The following is a 16744-nucleotide window of genomic DNA, read 5'->3' as shown; positions in this document are numbered from 1 at the left end:
TCAAGAGAGAGGGTATATATGTACACCGAAAGCTGATTCGTGTTGATGTTTGACAGAAAACAACAAAATTCTGTAAAGCAATTATCCTTCAACTAAAAAATAAATAAATTTTAAAAAAGAAATAAAAGAGAGTCTCAGAAAAGCCTCAGCTCTAGAATTTGGGACTAACATCTCATAAATGTGGACTTTTGTCTTTTCACATCAAGTGCTGTTAAGTGAGAAGGTGGAGTCTGAGCAGCCTTAGTTTTGACATCAGCTCCACCTGTTTTTAACCAAGAGCAAGTGCTTAGCTTCTCAGGGCCTCAGTTGCTTACCCTCAAAATGAGAGCAACATCCCCCTCTTAGGAGTTTCATAATTAAGTGAGTGATCGTATGCAAAGGTTATGGTAGATAGTGGAGAATCCCATGGACAGAGGAGCCTGGTGGGCTACAGTTTATGGTGTCACAAAGAGTTGGACACAATTAAAGCAACTTAGCATGCACACACATGGACGTGTGTTCAATAATTCCTTCCCCTCTCCCTTGCCCAACATTCTCCCTGATGGGGACTTGGCATTTACCTGGATGAACTTGAACCTACGGTTGTCATCTATAGGCCAAGTCAATTCAGATCATTTTGAAACCTAGTCTGGCCATCTGACATTGTCACACTCCCACCTATAGACTAGATACACATTTTATTTGGCCTCATCCAAGTCCTTCAAAAATACATCAGACCCACGAGTCAACCTGGGGGATGGAGCCTGAGCAGGGCTCTAGTCTGCCCTCCAGGCTGCCATTGATCTGCTAATCAATTCTCCTCCACCAGGTAGCTAGGCAGCTAGGGATTCCCCTGGAGTGTCAGTCACTATTTGATCCTGCCCCTCATCTTGCTATAAAAATACCTTGGGAGATGTTCCAAATGCCTTTTGGGTTTTTTTTGTGTTTTTTTTCCCCATGATTATAGTTGACTTACAGTGCTGTGTTAATTTCTGCAGTACATACTGCACAGTGATTCAGTTAAACATATATATTCTTTTTTTATATACTCTTTTCCATATGGTTTATCAGGGTACTGAATATAGTTCTCTGTGCTATGCAATGGGACCTTGTTGTTTATCAGCTCTCTGTATAAAAGCTTACATCTGCTAACCCCAACCTTGCACTCCATCCCTCCCCCAAACCCCTCCCTCTTGGAACCACCAACCCCAGAACCACCAGCCTGTTCTCTGTTTTTGCTTCACAGATAGGTTCATTTGTGTCAAATTTTAGATTCCACACGTAAGTGATATCATGTGGTCAAATGCCTTTTTGAAATCAAGGTTTTTTCAAGACTCTGATAGACCCACTGACCTCACGTTCTCCCAAAGGAGGAGATGGGAGATTAGCCTGAAAGTAAGTCTATGCTGGGTCTTGATGACCACTGCATTTTCTTCTTCTTCATTTTCTAATGATATAAAGCATTCTGTTTCTGCTCTCTCTGTTAGTGTTGTGAAATCTGAAGAATTTTTAGTCCTCAGTGGAAAGCTGCACTTAGAAATGAGCAAATTAACCCAGGCTACTTGCTTACAACAGTTGACTAGTGGCTGAAAACAGCTCAAAACACTTAAATTAAAACCTCCCTCAACCACAGGAAATTTGCTTTCTGGATGAAGGTTTTCTATAGCCAGGTAAATTTCTGTCCTGCTCTTCTGACTCATGATAAATGTGGAATGGTAAAATTCAAATAATCGCTGTCTTCTTATAATACTGAGTCAAACATTCACTTGTTAAAAATATAACAACACTGTGCCTTCATAAAAGCTGAGCTGAATATTTTAAGACCTAGCGAATAAGCTGGGCCGATTATGATTTTCAAAGTTTTGTAAGATTACTGAGAACATAAAAAGCCAGTACAAGAGGGAGAATAATGAAATCCAGCAGGAATAATTTGTAATTAGAAAACCCCATGCAATTCTTCAGCCAAGGATAATGGTGATCCATCTTAAAAACACACGTGTCCCATGCTGGGCACTGATGAGGCTAATCAGACACACTCCACTGACATTTTTCACAATACTGAGGGCCCCATAATTGCTGGTGGGGGCAGACAGGCAAGCTTCTCACTGCTCTTCTCAGGAGATCATGATGATTAAGAGCAGGCCTGGAGCCAAAGAGCCTGGGGTGGAATCCCAGCCCTCCTCCTACTCTGCGACCTTAGGCAACTTACTTGCTTCCTCTGTGCCTGTTTCCTCAACTTTAACAGCCGACTCGAGAACCACTACATTTCAGAGTGGTGGTTGTGAAGACTGAACCAGGCTTTGAAGTCAGCCTGACCCAAAATAGATCTCTCCTATTCTCCAGTTGCTACCAGGGTGCTCATAAGACAGGGCCAAAGGAAGCCCTCCCCTTCCCCACCCTACTGGCTCTCTCCTAAGCGAGGGGCATTCTGGCACCTCCTGGAAGAAGCAGCCTGCTTGGAGGGGTTCTGCACCCACAGGGGTCCTGTCCTGACGCCCAGTGCTCCCCCTCTCCCCAGTGCTCCCCCTGCCACTGTGGAGCACGGCCTGGCCTTGGCCCAGCTGGCCTGCTGGTGATCCGCCCCGGCTAAGCAAGGGTGGCTCAGCTCCAGCAAGAGCTAAAGGCTCCTCATTTTGTCTCTGCTTCAGCTTAACCATCTGGGGTGGGTTGGGGGAAGGAGGAGCAGCAAAATGGGGAGAAGAAATGTACCTCTGCCTCATCTCCCCCCTTGGCTGGGGACAGGCTCTGTTCAGTCCAGCACCGTCCTCAGCCCAAGGGAAGCCCCCACCCCGAGGGTCCCCTGCACAGTGTTCCCAGGCATGGGGGTGATCTGCCTGTCTTGGCGGAGCCTCCACCGTCCCTCCATCTGTCCTCCTCTCTAAGTCCTTCCCTGGTTCAGCCTGTCCTGCCTGTTGAGTTCAACAGCTCTTCTCAGCACTTGCCATGCACCTGCCCCTCCCCAGGCTGGGTGCCGGGGGCACAGAGGTGACGTAGACCAGGGCTCTGCCCTCCCAGGGCTCATTTCATAGCACCCGAGCACAGGTTGCAGAGCCCACAGCCTGAACTGGACTCCCTACTTGGCCCCTTTTAAGCTGTGTGGTCTTGGGTCAACTACTTAACCTGAGTGTCCACTTCTTTACTTAAAAATTGGGGCCAAAGTACCTCCATTTCAGGGCCACTGTGAGAATTAAATACAACAATGTATGTAAAGCGCTGAACTCAGTGCAGTTAGCCGGCCTTCCCTCCCTCCTTCCCTCCCTCCTCCCTCCCCTAGAGCCAGCTGCCTCTTCCAGAGGAGAGGGCCATGACTGCTGTGGATGGATGTGGTGCCCTTCCCCAGCCAGGATGGGGGCGAAGAGTTCAGGGTCAGATGGGCCCATGCACAGCCCTGTGCTGGGAGGTGCAGAGCACAAATCAGGCACGGCTCTGCCTGCCAGGCGCTTTCTTTCAGAAGTAGACTCAGCCCTCTGACCTCCTTTTTTTCTCTCTCTCAGTGGCTAATCAGGGCCAATTGTGGGGTCCTTTTTAGCCTTTCTTTTTCTGAACTTCCAACTGGCTTCTCTTTTCCTTCCCCAGGGCAGGGCAGGGGACACACTGGCAGAGCCAAGCTGCAGCCGCCACCACAGTCAGGCCCTGCACTGAGGAGGGAGAGATGTCTGTCGCAGAGCTGCTGAGTGCGGGACTGCCTCAGTAGGAAACTGATTCTTGACTGTGTGGGCTGCTGCCTATCACCTGCTCGGAGGTTCCTGTCCTAAGTCCAGGAACATGTGGGGCAGCCAATAATCAATGTTCTGGCGAGGCTTCAAGGTCTTGCTACCCATCTGCAGCCTTCCATAAAGTGATGAACTCAGAGAGATGCCCGGGGAAATCAGGCTCTTATTAGGGTTAAGGAAATCTACCCCTACCACATGTAAGGTTGAATGCTTTCTCTACCATTTTGGGATATAGTTGGGAAAATCTAGGGACCTAGAATATGACCCACTGGGGGAAGCCAGCACTAAGTCATCATGGTAAATGGTCAACATGCACCTGGGAAAGTAGCAGAGGCTCTGGGATGGCAGGAAACCACCAAGCCTAGGCCAGTGTGGCAATAGATGGTCTGTCTGCAAAGAGCAGGGCTCTCTGGGGGCTGTTCCATGAGCTGGGAGTTCCAGCACTAACATCTTCCATCATGAAGAAAGAACTGAAACTACAGTGAAGTAAAGCCGCTCCAGCAGGGTAGAGGGGGAGGGTGGCAGCGGCTGGAACTAGGCAGGGCTGTCACTTACCAAGAAGCACAGATCAATGGAAAGGGTAGGCAGGTCAGGGCGATGTCACATAGGAGCTCTGAGCAGAAGCAGAGAAAGAAAGATTCGGTGGGGTGATGGGGGAGGGGGCAGTGAAGTCATCAGGATGCCTTCTGAGAAGAAGAATATCACCGTGAAAGTCAGGAAATCTGGTTCAGGAGGTAAACTGGAGGTGGGCTCACCCACAATCTTGAGCACCAAGGCCTGTGCTGCAGTTACCTCCACATTCCACGTGGGTGCCGGGGGAGTGATGCTGGAACCACCCAGGCCAAGGTGTCCTCCAGGATCCAGCTCCAGCTGGCAGGAGGCTGCCACATGTTCACATCACGCCTCCTCACCTGGAGCTGGAGCCTGCTGCCTGACGGCTCCTCTGCTAATGGCCTCCAGGTGTGTCCTTGGGCCCCTGGGGGGAGATATCCTGGAGGACACACCCCCTCCTACCCAATTCCTACCCTACCTGGTCACCTTCAGCCACAGAACCTGGGCTGGCCTGGGGCAGGCCATGGTGCACTGGTACAATCCCTCCCCAGGTGGGAGGCGTATCAAAGGTCAGACTGCTTCCTTTTCTGATTGGCTACTGATCTCTGAGCCCCCTCTTCAATGTCACTTCTGGGTCCTTGGTATCTTCAGGACTTCAGCCTTCAGGACCCAGAGGGGACTTGTAACTTGTATTATGGAATAAGATGGCTGGATGGCCTGCATCTCTTTGGGGAGAGGGGCTATCCTGATACCTTTGTTAGACTAAGTGCATCTGGGCCTATGGGTCTCCATGATAATGGGCCTGTTTCTGTATATCTGTAATTCTCTCTGCATGTCTATCTTTGTAACCGTTTGTCTTATGTTGGAGGCTATGTGTCTATGTGTGTCTCTGTATATTTCACAGCAACGATTTCCTTGAGTGAAACAAGTTCCATCAATGTTTATTGTCTAATAAATGGAAGCCCAATATCACCCTTCCTGCTTCACCTCCCTAAGGCCTTAAATTTTCATTCCAGGGTTATTTCCAGCCTAAGTGGGGTGTGGGAGGGATCTGATTCATGCTCTTCTGGACTCAGGAAGGTGAGAGGCCCATGGCTGATGAACTGCAAAGCAGCAGGGGTGCCAGAAATCACTCTCCTGTGGCTTGGAGCCGGCCCCGAGCTCCAGACACCTTGTAGTCACTGGGTCTATCCTTTGGGTATTCTCCTGGTCCAGGCTGTGCTCCTGGACATGAGCTTATATTGGTCACCAGCTTTATCATCACCTCCACCACCACCACCACAACCATTGCTGTTACCATCAACATAACTAGTATGCCATAGCCACTGTCACCATCAGCAGCGCTATTTCATCACTAATGTCAGAGATTTCTAGTTACTTTTCAATAACTATTTCTCCTTCTTCCTCAGCAATAAGGACCACAGCTTTTTGCTGGGAAAATTGCCTCCTCCCCCCCGACCCAGTTAAGATTAAAATTCCCAAGCCCCTTGAAGCTAGTTAGATGTGACCATGCCAGTGAATGTGTTGGATGAAACTATGAGAAGTAACCATAAAAGGAAAGGGCACCTTTATTTATCTTTTGCCTCCATCTGCTACCGGATGTGATGGCTGGTGCCCTAGGAGCCATTTTGTACCACAAGAATGAGGACCACACTCGAGGGAAAGCAGAGTGGGAGGCTGGAAGAAGTACTGATTTCTCATAACCATGGAGAAGCCGTTCAGACTCTTAACTGCTACATCTAGACTTCCTTTTATGAAAGGAAAAAAACCCTCCTATTTCCATATCATTTAAGAGGTTGTTATTTTGTGCATTCTGATGCCTACAGCTAAATCTAATCCTAATCAGTATACATCACATCATATTAGTTTGCATTAAATAGTTCAGGCCAATGATCTGTATATGAAGGATGGGGCAGGGTGAGGAAGACAGGACATGAGGGGTGGTGCAAAGAGAGATAGGGAAACAGGGAGGGAGACTGAGTGAATTCCAGGACATGGGAGAGATTTCTTCCCTTGGGAAGTAGCCATTCTGAGGCAGATAGAAGCAAGGATAGGCATTCAGCACCATGGACAGATCACAGAACTCAGTGAGGCGGGGACAGGGCAAGAAAAGATGAGAAAAGCTTTGTGGTGGTCGTGATGGTTGTTTTTCCTCAAGGTACGTTCATTCACCCTCACTCTATACCAGGCACTGTGCCAGGAATTGGGATAAATATTACGACAAATTTCCACCATGTCCACATTTAGTTCCTAAGACCAGAGCAAGCAGATCAGTATGGGAAGGTTCTCTAAAGAATTAAGAACTGAGAAACCAACTGAGGAGTGGAACAAGAAGACTCTGTGACGTGATGGACAGATACTGAAGAATCAGGGACCCTTGAGCAGGGAGCTCCAGGTTGGAGGAGAGTGAGTGGGTCAGTTGCTCTGTGAATTAGAGGGCAGCACTAAGCAAGAGTTAAATGAGTTCTCAGGATCCTTCTATTCTTCAGGTACTGCATCAAATAATCTCCAATATTGTGATTGTAGGGGTACGTGGAATCGGTGACTAAAGTTCTACAAATCTAATGCTAAGGCTCTAAATCAGTTATCTACTGCTGTAACAAACTACCCCCAAAACTTAAAAGCTTAAAACAGAAACCACTTTATCTGTTCACAATTCTGTGAGTCAGCAATTTGGGCTCAGGTCAGCTGGGTAGTTCTCTTGGTCTTATCTAGGGTCATGCAGGCAGCTGGCATCAGCTGGAACATCATCTGGGAGCTGGTTGGTTTAGAGGGCTTCAGCAGAATGGCTCATTGCTGGTCTCTTCCCCTAAGAGGCTTACTGGGGTTTCTATGCCTGGAGATTTCAGCGGAGCAAGAAGAGGGGAGGCCCCAGGGACAAGCACTTTTTAATCCTCTGCTTGCATCACATTTTCTGATGTCTCAATAGCCAAAGAAATTCACATGGCCAAGCCAAACTCAGTGAAGGGACAGCATAAAAGTATGGATACAGAAGGACAGGTTTCATTGAGGAATATTAATATAACAACCTACCACAGGCTCTAAGTGCTTCACCACCATTCATACTACCAGCAGCATAAGAGTCTTATGTTCTGATTGAAACAGACCATGGTTCTATGGCTGCCAGCATCCGTGGTTCTTAAAATTCAGTGTTTTGATTCTAAAATTATGTAATTTTAGAAGCAGAAGCTTTGGTAGGGCTTCCCTGTGGCTCAGACAGTAAAGAATCTGCCTGTAATGTAAAGAATCTCCTCTGCAAAGACCAGAGGAGACCTAGCTTTGATCCCTGGGCTGGGAAGATCCCCAGCTTTGATCCCTGGGTTGGGAAGATCCCCTAGAGAAGGGAAAGGCTACCCATTCCAGTATTCTGGCCTGGAGAATTCCATGGACAGAGGAGCCTGGCAAGCTACAGTCGATGGGGTTGCAAAGAGTCAGACATGACTGAGCAACTCACACACACACACACACACACACACACACAGAAAGCTTGGTACAGCTCAGGAGGATCATGAGGACCCAAGAGGATGCAAGGGAAGTAAAACAAAGCAAGGTCACTCCCAGACTAAGTGGGAACCCACTTGCCTCTTCCATTCCCATCCCTTGGCCCCCAGTTTCCTGCTAGAGCAGGCTGGGATGAGCTGGGAATCAGAAACCCTAGACTATATGCCCTCTTCCATCATTAGGGTCACCTCATCATGAGGTGACCCCAAGCACAGCTCTTAATCTTCCAGTGTTCTCATATAACCAATGCAGATATCAATCCTTGTCCTCCAAATGACACAGAACAGTGGTGAAGCCAGGAGAACTGGGCCCGCTAACTTTCATTATCAGGACCTTGATCCTGACACAACTTAGGAAGAGGGTTCTGCTCCCGCCTTCTTAAATTATATCTACAGCTGCTGAGAACCTTAGTCTTAAAGAAGCCAAAATTTAAATATTATTGCCCTTGGTCTGTCCCAGCCTCCACCTGCAGAAGAAAGGAAGGGGGGTGGGGTGGAAGGGACAAAAGAATCCAACTCTGCTCTTTTCCCTTCCCCCCACCCACTCCTGTCTCTGACTTACACTGGAATCCTAGGGCCAGACCCTGCCTGGCCTTGAGCCTCAGTCTGCTCTGGCCTTTAACCTTCCCCAAGGAGAGTATGGAGGCAAAAAGTAGCTCCATGAGAGGAGACCTAGACCAGGGCACCAATTCATGAAACATAAAGGCTAGAGGGACCAGTGGCAACCCACAGATTGAACCACCGTGAAGCACAGGTGAGGAAATAGAAGCTCAGAGAGGGACAGGGACCTGCTCAAAGCCACACAGCCAGCCAGCAGCAGACCAAGACCTAAAGTCTTGGGGTCAGTCCCCTTTTCTAAACTTCAGTTTCCAGTTCTAAACTTGTGACAACAAACCAAGTTGGGGGCACCACTTAGAAACTCTAAAGCACTGTGCAAAGGCGGTAAGGAATCAGGTTTTCCTCCATGGCCTGGAAGCCTGGGTGGGGGAGGGTGGGTTGAGGTGCAGGCAAGAGCACTTATGACTTTCAGAGGATTCATCCAATTTTATTCTAGGCTTTCCCCAGAGGCCCTGGCCACAGAGTGGAGGAGGAGGGTATTAAATATCTGAGAGTTATTTAAAAGCCAGTTGCCAGTCCCTCAGAAGCAGAGTGTAGCCTCTGCTGACTCAATGGAGAAAATGGATCTTGGGTCTATGGATTTTCTTGTGTCTCGTGGCAATGGGGCAGGGAGGGGAGAGTGAGAAATGGGAACAGTAAAGCCTGCAGTGGAGTTTTCCCCTCCCCAGCAGTGCCAGAGCTACAGGAGAGAGAACCTGGGGCCTCCCCCACTACCTAATGACTGAGCTTCATCATGTCAGGCCTGCCGGAAGGAAGGCCTTGGAGGCCTTGCCTCGGAGGAAGGGGGAGCAGAGGGAAAGGCAGGCAGCACGAGGGCAACCAGGAAAGAGGGAGCCTGGATTGCAGGCTACTACAGCATGGAACTCAGGAGGAGCCGCAGGCCATCCTAGCACACTTTATAATTAAGGGTGGGGCCAGCTTCAAGGTCACATATTGAAAAGATGGGGGCACCAACTTGGGCAGCTCCAGGACCCTCGTCCCTAAAAGGCCATGGGCACAGTACTTAAAAGCCCTCCAAGACCATCCCCTGCACACACACATACACCTTTGCAAACAGGGAAAGGGAGCTGGAAAGACAGACTTGCCCACAGGGTCCAGTAACACCGAGTCACCCCTAAGGGACAAAATGGAGCTGGACAAAATGAATGGGTAAGAGCTACCTGCTGGGTGACCTCAGGGAACACCTCTCCAGTTTCCCTATAAAGGCTTAGTGGAGCGTACAGAGGGTAGGGCCTTTGCAGGGAGAAGAGGATGTGGGAACTGGGACTTAGCAGAGGGACAGCTCCTTGGAAGCCTGAGAGGGGGCTCTGGGACCTAGCGGGGTGACAAATTCAAGAATTCAGGTCCCTCGAGGCTGACATGGGTGATTCACAACCTGGCGGATGGCAGACACGATCATTCTGCCTGGGTGGGGCTGGGGTGATTTGTCTGCTGAGTCCTAAGGAAACCCTGAGGGCCTCAGCTCTTTGCCCACAGGCTCCCCTGGGATCTGACCCAGTCACGTTCCCTAGAGAGAGAACCTAGGGTGGGAAGGGCTGCAGCAGAGAAGATGAGCAGGGAACCTGAGCTCCTGTCAGGCTTGGGTTCCAGTTAGCTGTGCAACCTTGAGAAAAACACTTAACCTTTCCGGGCAGCTGTCTCCTGGTGTAAAGCAGAGGTGAAGGATCCTCACCTAGCCTGCTTCACAGGGGTGGATTGAGCCAGAGATTTTTAAATCGTTATTTCACTTAGTAAATGTTCCCTGGTGCCTTTTCCATGCTGAGCTCTAAGCTGTGTGCTGACAACACAAGAAATTAGACTTGTCATGAGCTCCAGCTGCTGGCAGTCAGGGGGCTCAGGACAGCTCTAGCCCTCTGATCACTCAGTGAAATTCAAAGGAGAGAGAAGGAAGCCAGGAAGGCTTCTTGGAGGAGACAGAACTCAAGTTGAGCCTTGAGGGACAGTGGGCTAAACTGGAGGAAAAGAATCAAGGGGAGAGAGCACCCCATGAGAGTTAAACAGTGAGCAATCCACTGGATGCCTCAGGGAATAAACACACAGCCTCAAGACGCATTTACCGAATGCGTTTATTGAACACCCACTACATACCGAACACTGATACTCCCAAGACGCAGAAGGCTGTTCCTCCAGAGAACAGAGACCCCCCCAGATGGCTCACAGACTTGGTTCCAAAGGAAACTGGACAGAGATAAGGAACACCTGCAGAAAGAGGGGAGGCAGGGGAGAAGGCAGGGTAGAGGCATAGAGAGAGATGGCAAGTGGAGACTCATTCCTTCTATTATCTACCATGATTATTTGAGGTGTTGGGGAATGAAGGAAGATGGAACAGAGCCAAACAGCATGGGAACTAATTAGTCCCAGTAAAGGGCAATGCCTCATCCAGAGTCATGTGGGTGCTAGGTGCCTAGACCCTAATGATATGGCTTTTCTTGTTTCAAAACATTTTCCCTTCACATTATCACAATAGCTCTAAAAAGGACCAGAAATGACAAATTCAGAAGCCCACCTACTCTGCAGAAATAGAAGCTCACAGCCCAGAGGTGGAGAGAGGTCCAAGGTCATGGACCTACATACACAGACCCTACCTGCCATCTGTTCTTGGCCTCAGATCCCTGGGGTCAAGAAGAGATTTTCCTGTGGTGCTGGCCACTCAGACACACCTACTACCTTGGACAGAGCCCTAGGCCAGGTGCTGGGGTCAGGTTTCCAGGCAAAGCCCCAAGGACCATAAGTTTTTTGACAAGTCCCTGGCCTCTGGCCTCACCACCCCATTTATAAAACACAGTCATTGTCTTGTTCTCTGTCCTTTGATGGTCCTAGGTTCTCTCTGGGCCTCCTTTCCCCAACTGAGGTGTCCAGTAAATGCACACACATCCCCACCCCCACCACCAAAGCTGCTGGCTCCCCCTCAGGGCTTCCCCTGGAGGGCCATCAGCCAATCAGAAACCAGCCACCATGGGGCCTGAGAAGGGAGAGCTGGCCTTGACAGCTGGCCTGTGATGTCTTAGTGGCTGGAGGCTGAAGGGGCTGTACGCAGCAGGACAGGAAACCAAAGACCTTTTCATTCACTCATTCATTTATAAACATTTACTGCATAGTCTCTTGAACTAGTGCGTGTACCAGAAACACAACAATGAGGAAGAGCCAGTGTCTCCCACTGGGGAAGATGTCAGAGCTGGGGCTTGGAGCTGACATGGGCCACGGCTGGGGTGAATGCAACAGCTGAGGGCCCAGCATCTATGGCATGCCTGAGCTCTTGTGCCATATAAGAAAAGACACCACACCCTGTTAACTCCATGGACCAAGGGTGTGGTGGAGGGCAGGAATGGGCTCAGAGTGTGTTGGCTGACCTCTGGATGCATGTGCTTGCATAAGTCTGTTAGCTTGTCCCTCTGAAAACACATCCAGGCACCTGCATGGGCCCGGAAGTATGGATGTTCAAGTATGTACATGCTTATGAATCAATGGACACATACCAGAATGCACTCAAATCTATGTTCACATGTGCACATGTATGAATGCTCCTGCAAGTACGTGTAAGAAGCACATCTGAGCCTGCCTGCAACTGTGCACAAGCTTATGCAAGCCTTCCTGTGCATGTGTAGGCACACACAAGTAAGCATGAGTGTGTGTATGTGCTCACATGCAGACACACCTAGGCCTGCTACATGTTATGTGTGCTTCTACACATACATGTGAGTATACAACCCCACTTCTGAAAAGACATGTCCAATATGCATGTGCAAGTTACTATTCTCATCTGCCAAACCTTGGGAGTGACAGTAGGGACAGGGGAGAGAGTGGGAAGGAAAAGGAGAGGTCTTCCTCCCACCCCCAGCATCAATAACCCTGGACTTCAACATTGACCCCTGTCTGAGACTCAGGCCTCTCCTTAGGTGGTACTGATCTGTTGATTGATCAGTTAAATATACTTTCAGGGAAGGAGTCAACCCAGCAATCCCTAATTTCAGGAGAAAGAGACTGCTTCTTAGGTTGGGGGGAGCCTTTATCCCAACCAGCTCTGCTCATACCAGAAGGGCCTGAGGATCAAGTGTCAACTTCTACAGCCTGAATAATTCATGCCAAGGCCAGGAGAGCTCCCTTCTCAGGAGCCTGTCTCTTTAAATTAGGCCTGGAGCTTCCCAGTTCTTGGAGAGGGAGGGGGAGGGGGCGGGGGGGGGGCGGAAATCCAGAACAAAACAAACCTATATAAACAGCTCAGCCTTGGTCCCTTCTGAGACCCCCTACTCCAACAGTGCAAAATCTGCTTCTGGTCTCACCACCTCTGGAGCCCCAAACCCTCCTACCCATTCACCATTTACAGGTGGGGTACCCTGGAGAGGAGGAGGGGCAGCTGATGTCATCCAACAACCCTAAGGTCCTGAGACCCAGGACAAGCAAGCAGGGGTCCAAGGCGCTGGGGCAAGGAGGGGGGCAGCAAAGAGCTGAATCACCACACCCACCGGGTCCCAGGGCCTAGGAGAGTGCTTGGGGGAGGAGTCCAGCCTGGTGGAGAAAGCCAAAGGGAAGAAATCCTGGCGGAGCAGCCAGTGACTTGGGGGGAGGAGGGATGGAAGGAAGAGGGGGTTGTCTTGACTTCCTCGGGTAGATGGGGTGGGGTGGAAAAGATGGAGATCTCCCGGAACGTTCAGGGATGCTGACAGAGCCAGACCAGATGTAACTGGGGTGGCAGAAGAGGGGGCTGAGGCTGGGGATTTTCCTCTCCTAGCACAGCCCTCTCCTTGATCACAGGAATTAGGAAGCAGCTGAAAAACGAGGAACTTTCCCAGCTGACCCCTCATCCCTGCCTGCACGTGGAGGAGGAACTCTAAAATCCTGCCCCTAAATTCTCCCTTGGAGATGCTGACCCACCTGCCAGCTCTCCCCAGCCCGGCCCCGCCCCACACGTGCCTGAGAGGTAAGAGGAAGGAACCTGCTTAACGCGGAGGGTGGGGGAGATGAGAGGGAACTAAGTCAGAACCTCGGAGAGTCAAACTTCACAGCAGTCCGGGAGCCGAAAGGGGGGAGAACAAGAGCAGCAGCCCAAAGCCCTGGTTCTCGGGAGCCTCCCACCCCGCCTCTCCGCAAGGAGGGCGCGGAGACACCGCTGGGGGCGGAGGAGGCGGCTGGGAGGCGGGGAGGGGGGAGGCAAACCCTGCCCACTCGGCTCTGAGCCCAGAACGGCCGCGAAAGTCGGAGGCCGGTGCGCAGGGCGAAGAGGGCACCGGGGGCGGGGGGCTCCGCTCCCTGCCTGTCCCCTCTCGCCCCAACCAGGAAAGTGAAGGTTCCTCGGACTCCAGAGCCAGCGGACGGAAGGACGACGACCGCCGGGCGCTCCGGGTCAAGGACTTGCCTCACCCGCCCCCCTCCCCGCCCCCAAGGCGCTCCGAACTCACTGGTGAGCGCCGCGACCCGGGCGCTGGATGTGGGGGCAGCTGCGATGGCCCCGCGCGCGGGACAGCCGGAGCACAGGGGCCCGCTGCTGCCGGGGCTGCTGCTCGTGGCGGCGGCGCTGAGCCGACCCGCCGCGCCCTGTCCCTTCCAGTGCTACTGCTTCGGCGGCCCCAAGCTGATGTTGCGCTGCGCGTCCGGCGCCGAGCTCCGGCAGCCGCCGCGGGACGTGCCGCCCGACGCGCGCAACCTCACCATCGTGGGCGCCAACCTGACGGTGCTGCGCGCGGCCGCCTTCGCCGGCGGGGACGCGGACGGGGAGGAGGCGGCGGAGGGCGGTGTGCGCCTTCCGCACCTGACTGCGCTGCGCCTCACGCACAACAACATCGAGGTGGTGGAAGACGGCGCCTTCGACGGGCTACCCAGCCTTACGGCGCTCGACCTGAGCCACAACCCGCTGCGCACCCTGGGCGGCGGCGCCTTCCGCGGACTGCCCGCGCTGCGCTCGCTGCAGCTCAACCACGCGCTGGCGCGGGGCGGCCCCGCACTGCTGGCCGCGCTGGACGCTGCGCTCGCTCCGCTCGACGAGCTGCGCCTCCTGGGCTTGGCGGGCAACGCGCTTAGCCGCCTGCCGCCCGCCGCTCTGCGCCGGCCTCGCCTGGAGCAGCTGGATGTGCACCTCAACGCGCTGGCCGGCCTGGACCCCGACGAGCTGCGGGTGCTCGAACGCGATGGCGGCCTCCCCGCGCCGCGCTTGCTGCTCGCGGACAACCCCCTGCGCTGCGGCTGCGCCGCGCGCCCCCTGCTGGCCTGGCTGCGCAACTCCACGGAGCGCGTACCCGACGCGCGGCGCCTGCGCTGCGCCGCCCCGCGGGCGCTGCACAACCGGCCTTTCCTGGACCTGGAAGAGGCGCAGCTGCGCTGCGCCGACAGCGATGCCGACAGTCGCGGGGATGAAGTGGAACTCGCCGGCCCCGAGCTGGAAGCCTCCTACGTCTTCTTCGGGCTTGTTCTGGCGCTCATCGGCCTCATCTTCCTTATGGTGCTCTACCTAAACCGCCGCGGCATCCAGCGCTGGATGCGCAACTTGCGCGAGGCGTGCCGGGACCAGATGGAGGGCTACCACTACCGCTACGAGCAGGACGCCGACCCGCGCCGCGCGCCCGCCCCGGCCGCCCCCGCCGGCTCTCGCGCCACTTCCCCGGGTTCGGGCCTCTGAGCTTCTCCTGTTCTGACTTGGGGACTAACCCCTGCCAGCTGATGACCTTACTGAGGCCACCTCGCCCAAGACCGTGGGTATGGGACACCCGCGAGCTTGAGGCTTTGAGACCTTCCCCTGCCCTGAGACCTTTGGATTATGGCATCTCCCCCACCCAGAGGCCTGGAGCTGTACCCCTTCTCCCCAGCTTCTGAGAGCTGTCACCATCGAAGACCCAGAGACACCCTCTTCTGATTCCAGAACCTGCTCCCCACCCATCCACTCATCCCAGGCTCTGAAAGCCCTCCTGAACCACCCGAAGCCCCTTCCCCCTTTCAGGACTCACTCGGAGACCCTCTCCTTCTATCCCAAGCCCCTGAGACTGCTTCCACCACCCTGTGCTTTGAACCCAGACCTCTCAGCAAGAAACACCCCCCTAAACTACACTCCAGCTTGCAGCCCTCAGCTCCCTTCTAGTGCTCAGGGGCCCTCACATCCCATTCTAGTCTCAGAATCAGAGCACCCCCTTCAGAAGGTTTTTGTGGACTTTGAGCCTTTTTTCTTTTACCAGCTCATCCTGCATACAGACCTACATCTGGGGGCTCTGAGGGCTGGGCAGCCTCCCCCAATCTGAAGATGTATTTCATGCCACCCACCACCCCAGCTCTAGCTCAAGCCCCTCCTTGGCCCAGGCTTGGCACTCAGCTCCTAACTCTCCCATCACAGGGACAGGGACACCTCGTTAAACCCTTAGTGTGGAGCCGATCCTCAGTGTTTCCCACTTTGGGTTCTCATACCCCAATACTCAGTCTTTATTCCCAATTTGAGCCTCTCAGCTCTTTACCCGATCTGAGGTTCATCCCTCTACCCAAGTTCTGGGCTCTCAGTTCTCTCTAAACCCATCGCTTGCACTCAGTACCCACACCTGCCGCTCACTGGGTCAGGTCCAGTGAGGACTCCATCCCTGGGAGATGCCCACCCCCCTTTCCTCTTAGGATGAGCTCTCTAGCCCTGCAAAACAGGCAGGTGCCAAGCACCGCCCCCTGCAACCATGCTGGCAGATCCTCATGAGAGATCCTGGAGGAGAGAGTCCTGGGGGTGCAAAGTAGATGGGCTGCCTTAGAACCAGGGTCAGCTGACCTTTGTGCCCACAGAGAGGGGTGGAAGAGGAGGCTCTGAAGGACTGGGAGCTGTTGGCCACATCCTCTTTCCCATGTGACTCTTCTCCCCTGAAGTTTCCTTGCTGCCACCTTGCTATCCTTGCCCACCCCCTGCCCCATATGACTTCTGGAAGAGGAAGGGGGCCTCTCCTCCTGTCTCAGGCACAAGCCCTCCTGTCCAGGGTCAGAGCCTCAGCGCCCTGCCTTCTGCATGATCCCAAAGCACAATTGGTGAGTGGGAGGGGGCCGCCTCTCCCTGACTCCCACCCCTAGGTCAAGCAGAATGGCTGGCCTGTGCTGCCTCTGCACACAGGAAGTCACCCTCCTCCAACATATTGGCTTGAGGCCTCCCCCCCACCTAGAAATCTGGATCTCCTTTGGGCAGTTTTCTATAAAGTCTGCAATAATCTCATATACTCTGCTCTTGGAAGTGGTGCCATGTCATTCTTGCTGACCTTGGTCACTGAAGGGGGTGGGAAGGGACACTTAGAGCATTTTGGACCTTCGAGATGAAGCAGTGACTTTTGATGTCTTTTCTCAGACTGGGGGGCGCGGGGGGCGGGGGGGAATGGGCTCTGACCGCACATCATAGGATTGGGGCTAAACATATGGAGGGACTTCCCATTGGGATGG

General features: G+C 52.9%; 1 protein-coding gene across 1 annotated transcript; it reads left to right on the top strand.

Annotated features, from left to right (window-relative positions):
- The first annotated feature begins 12630 nt into the window (after positions 1-12630).
- TPBGL (trophoblast glycoprotein like) lies at positions 12631-16541 on the top strand. The gene has a single exon (XM_027562885.1). The coding sequence runs from the start codon at positions 13803-13805 to the stop codon at positions 14970-14972; it is 1170 nt and encodes a 389-aa protein (XP_027418686.1). The 5' UTR covers positions 12631-13802; the 3' UTR covers positions 14973-16541.
- Positions 16542-16744: the final 203 nt, after the last annotated feature.

Source organism: Bos indicus x Bos taurus, chromosome 15 (genome assembly GCF_003369695.1).
Source record: "Bos indicus x Bos taurus breed Angus x Brahman F1 hybrid chromosome 15, Bos_hybrid_MaternalHap_v2.0, whole genome shotgun sequence".
Classification (NCBI taxonomy): domain Eukaryota; kingdom Metazoa; phylum Chordata; class Mammalia; order Artiodactyla; family Bovidae; genus Bos; species Bos indicus x Bos taurus.
The sequence above is the reverse complement of the archived record's forward strand: the minus strand, read 5'-3'. Positions and strand labels throughout refer to the sequence as shown.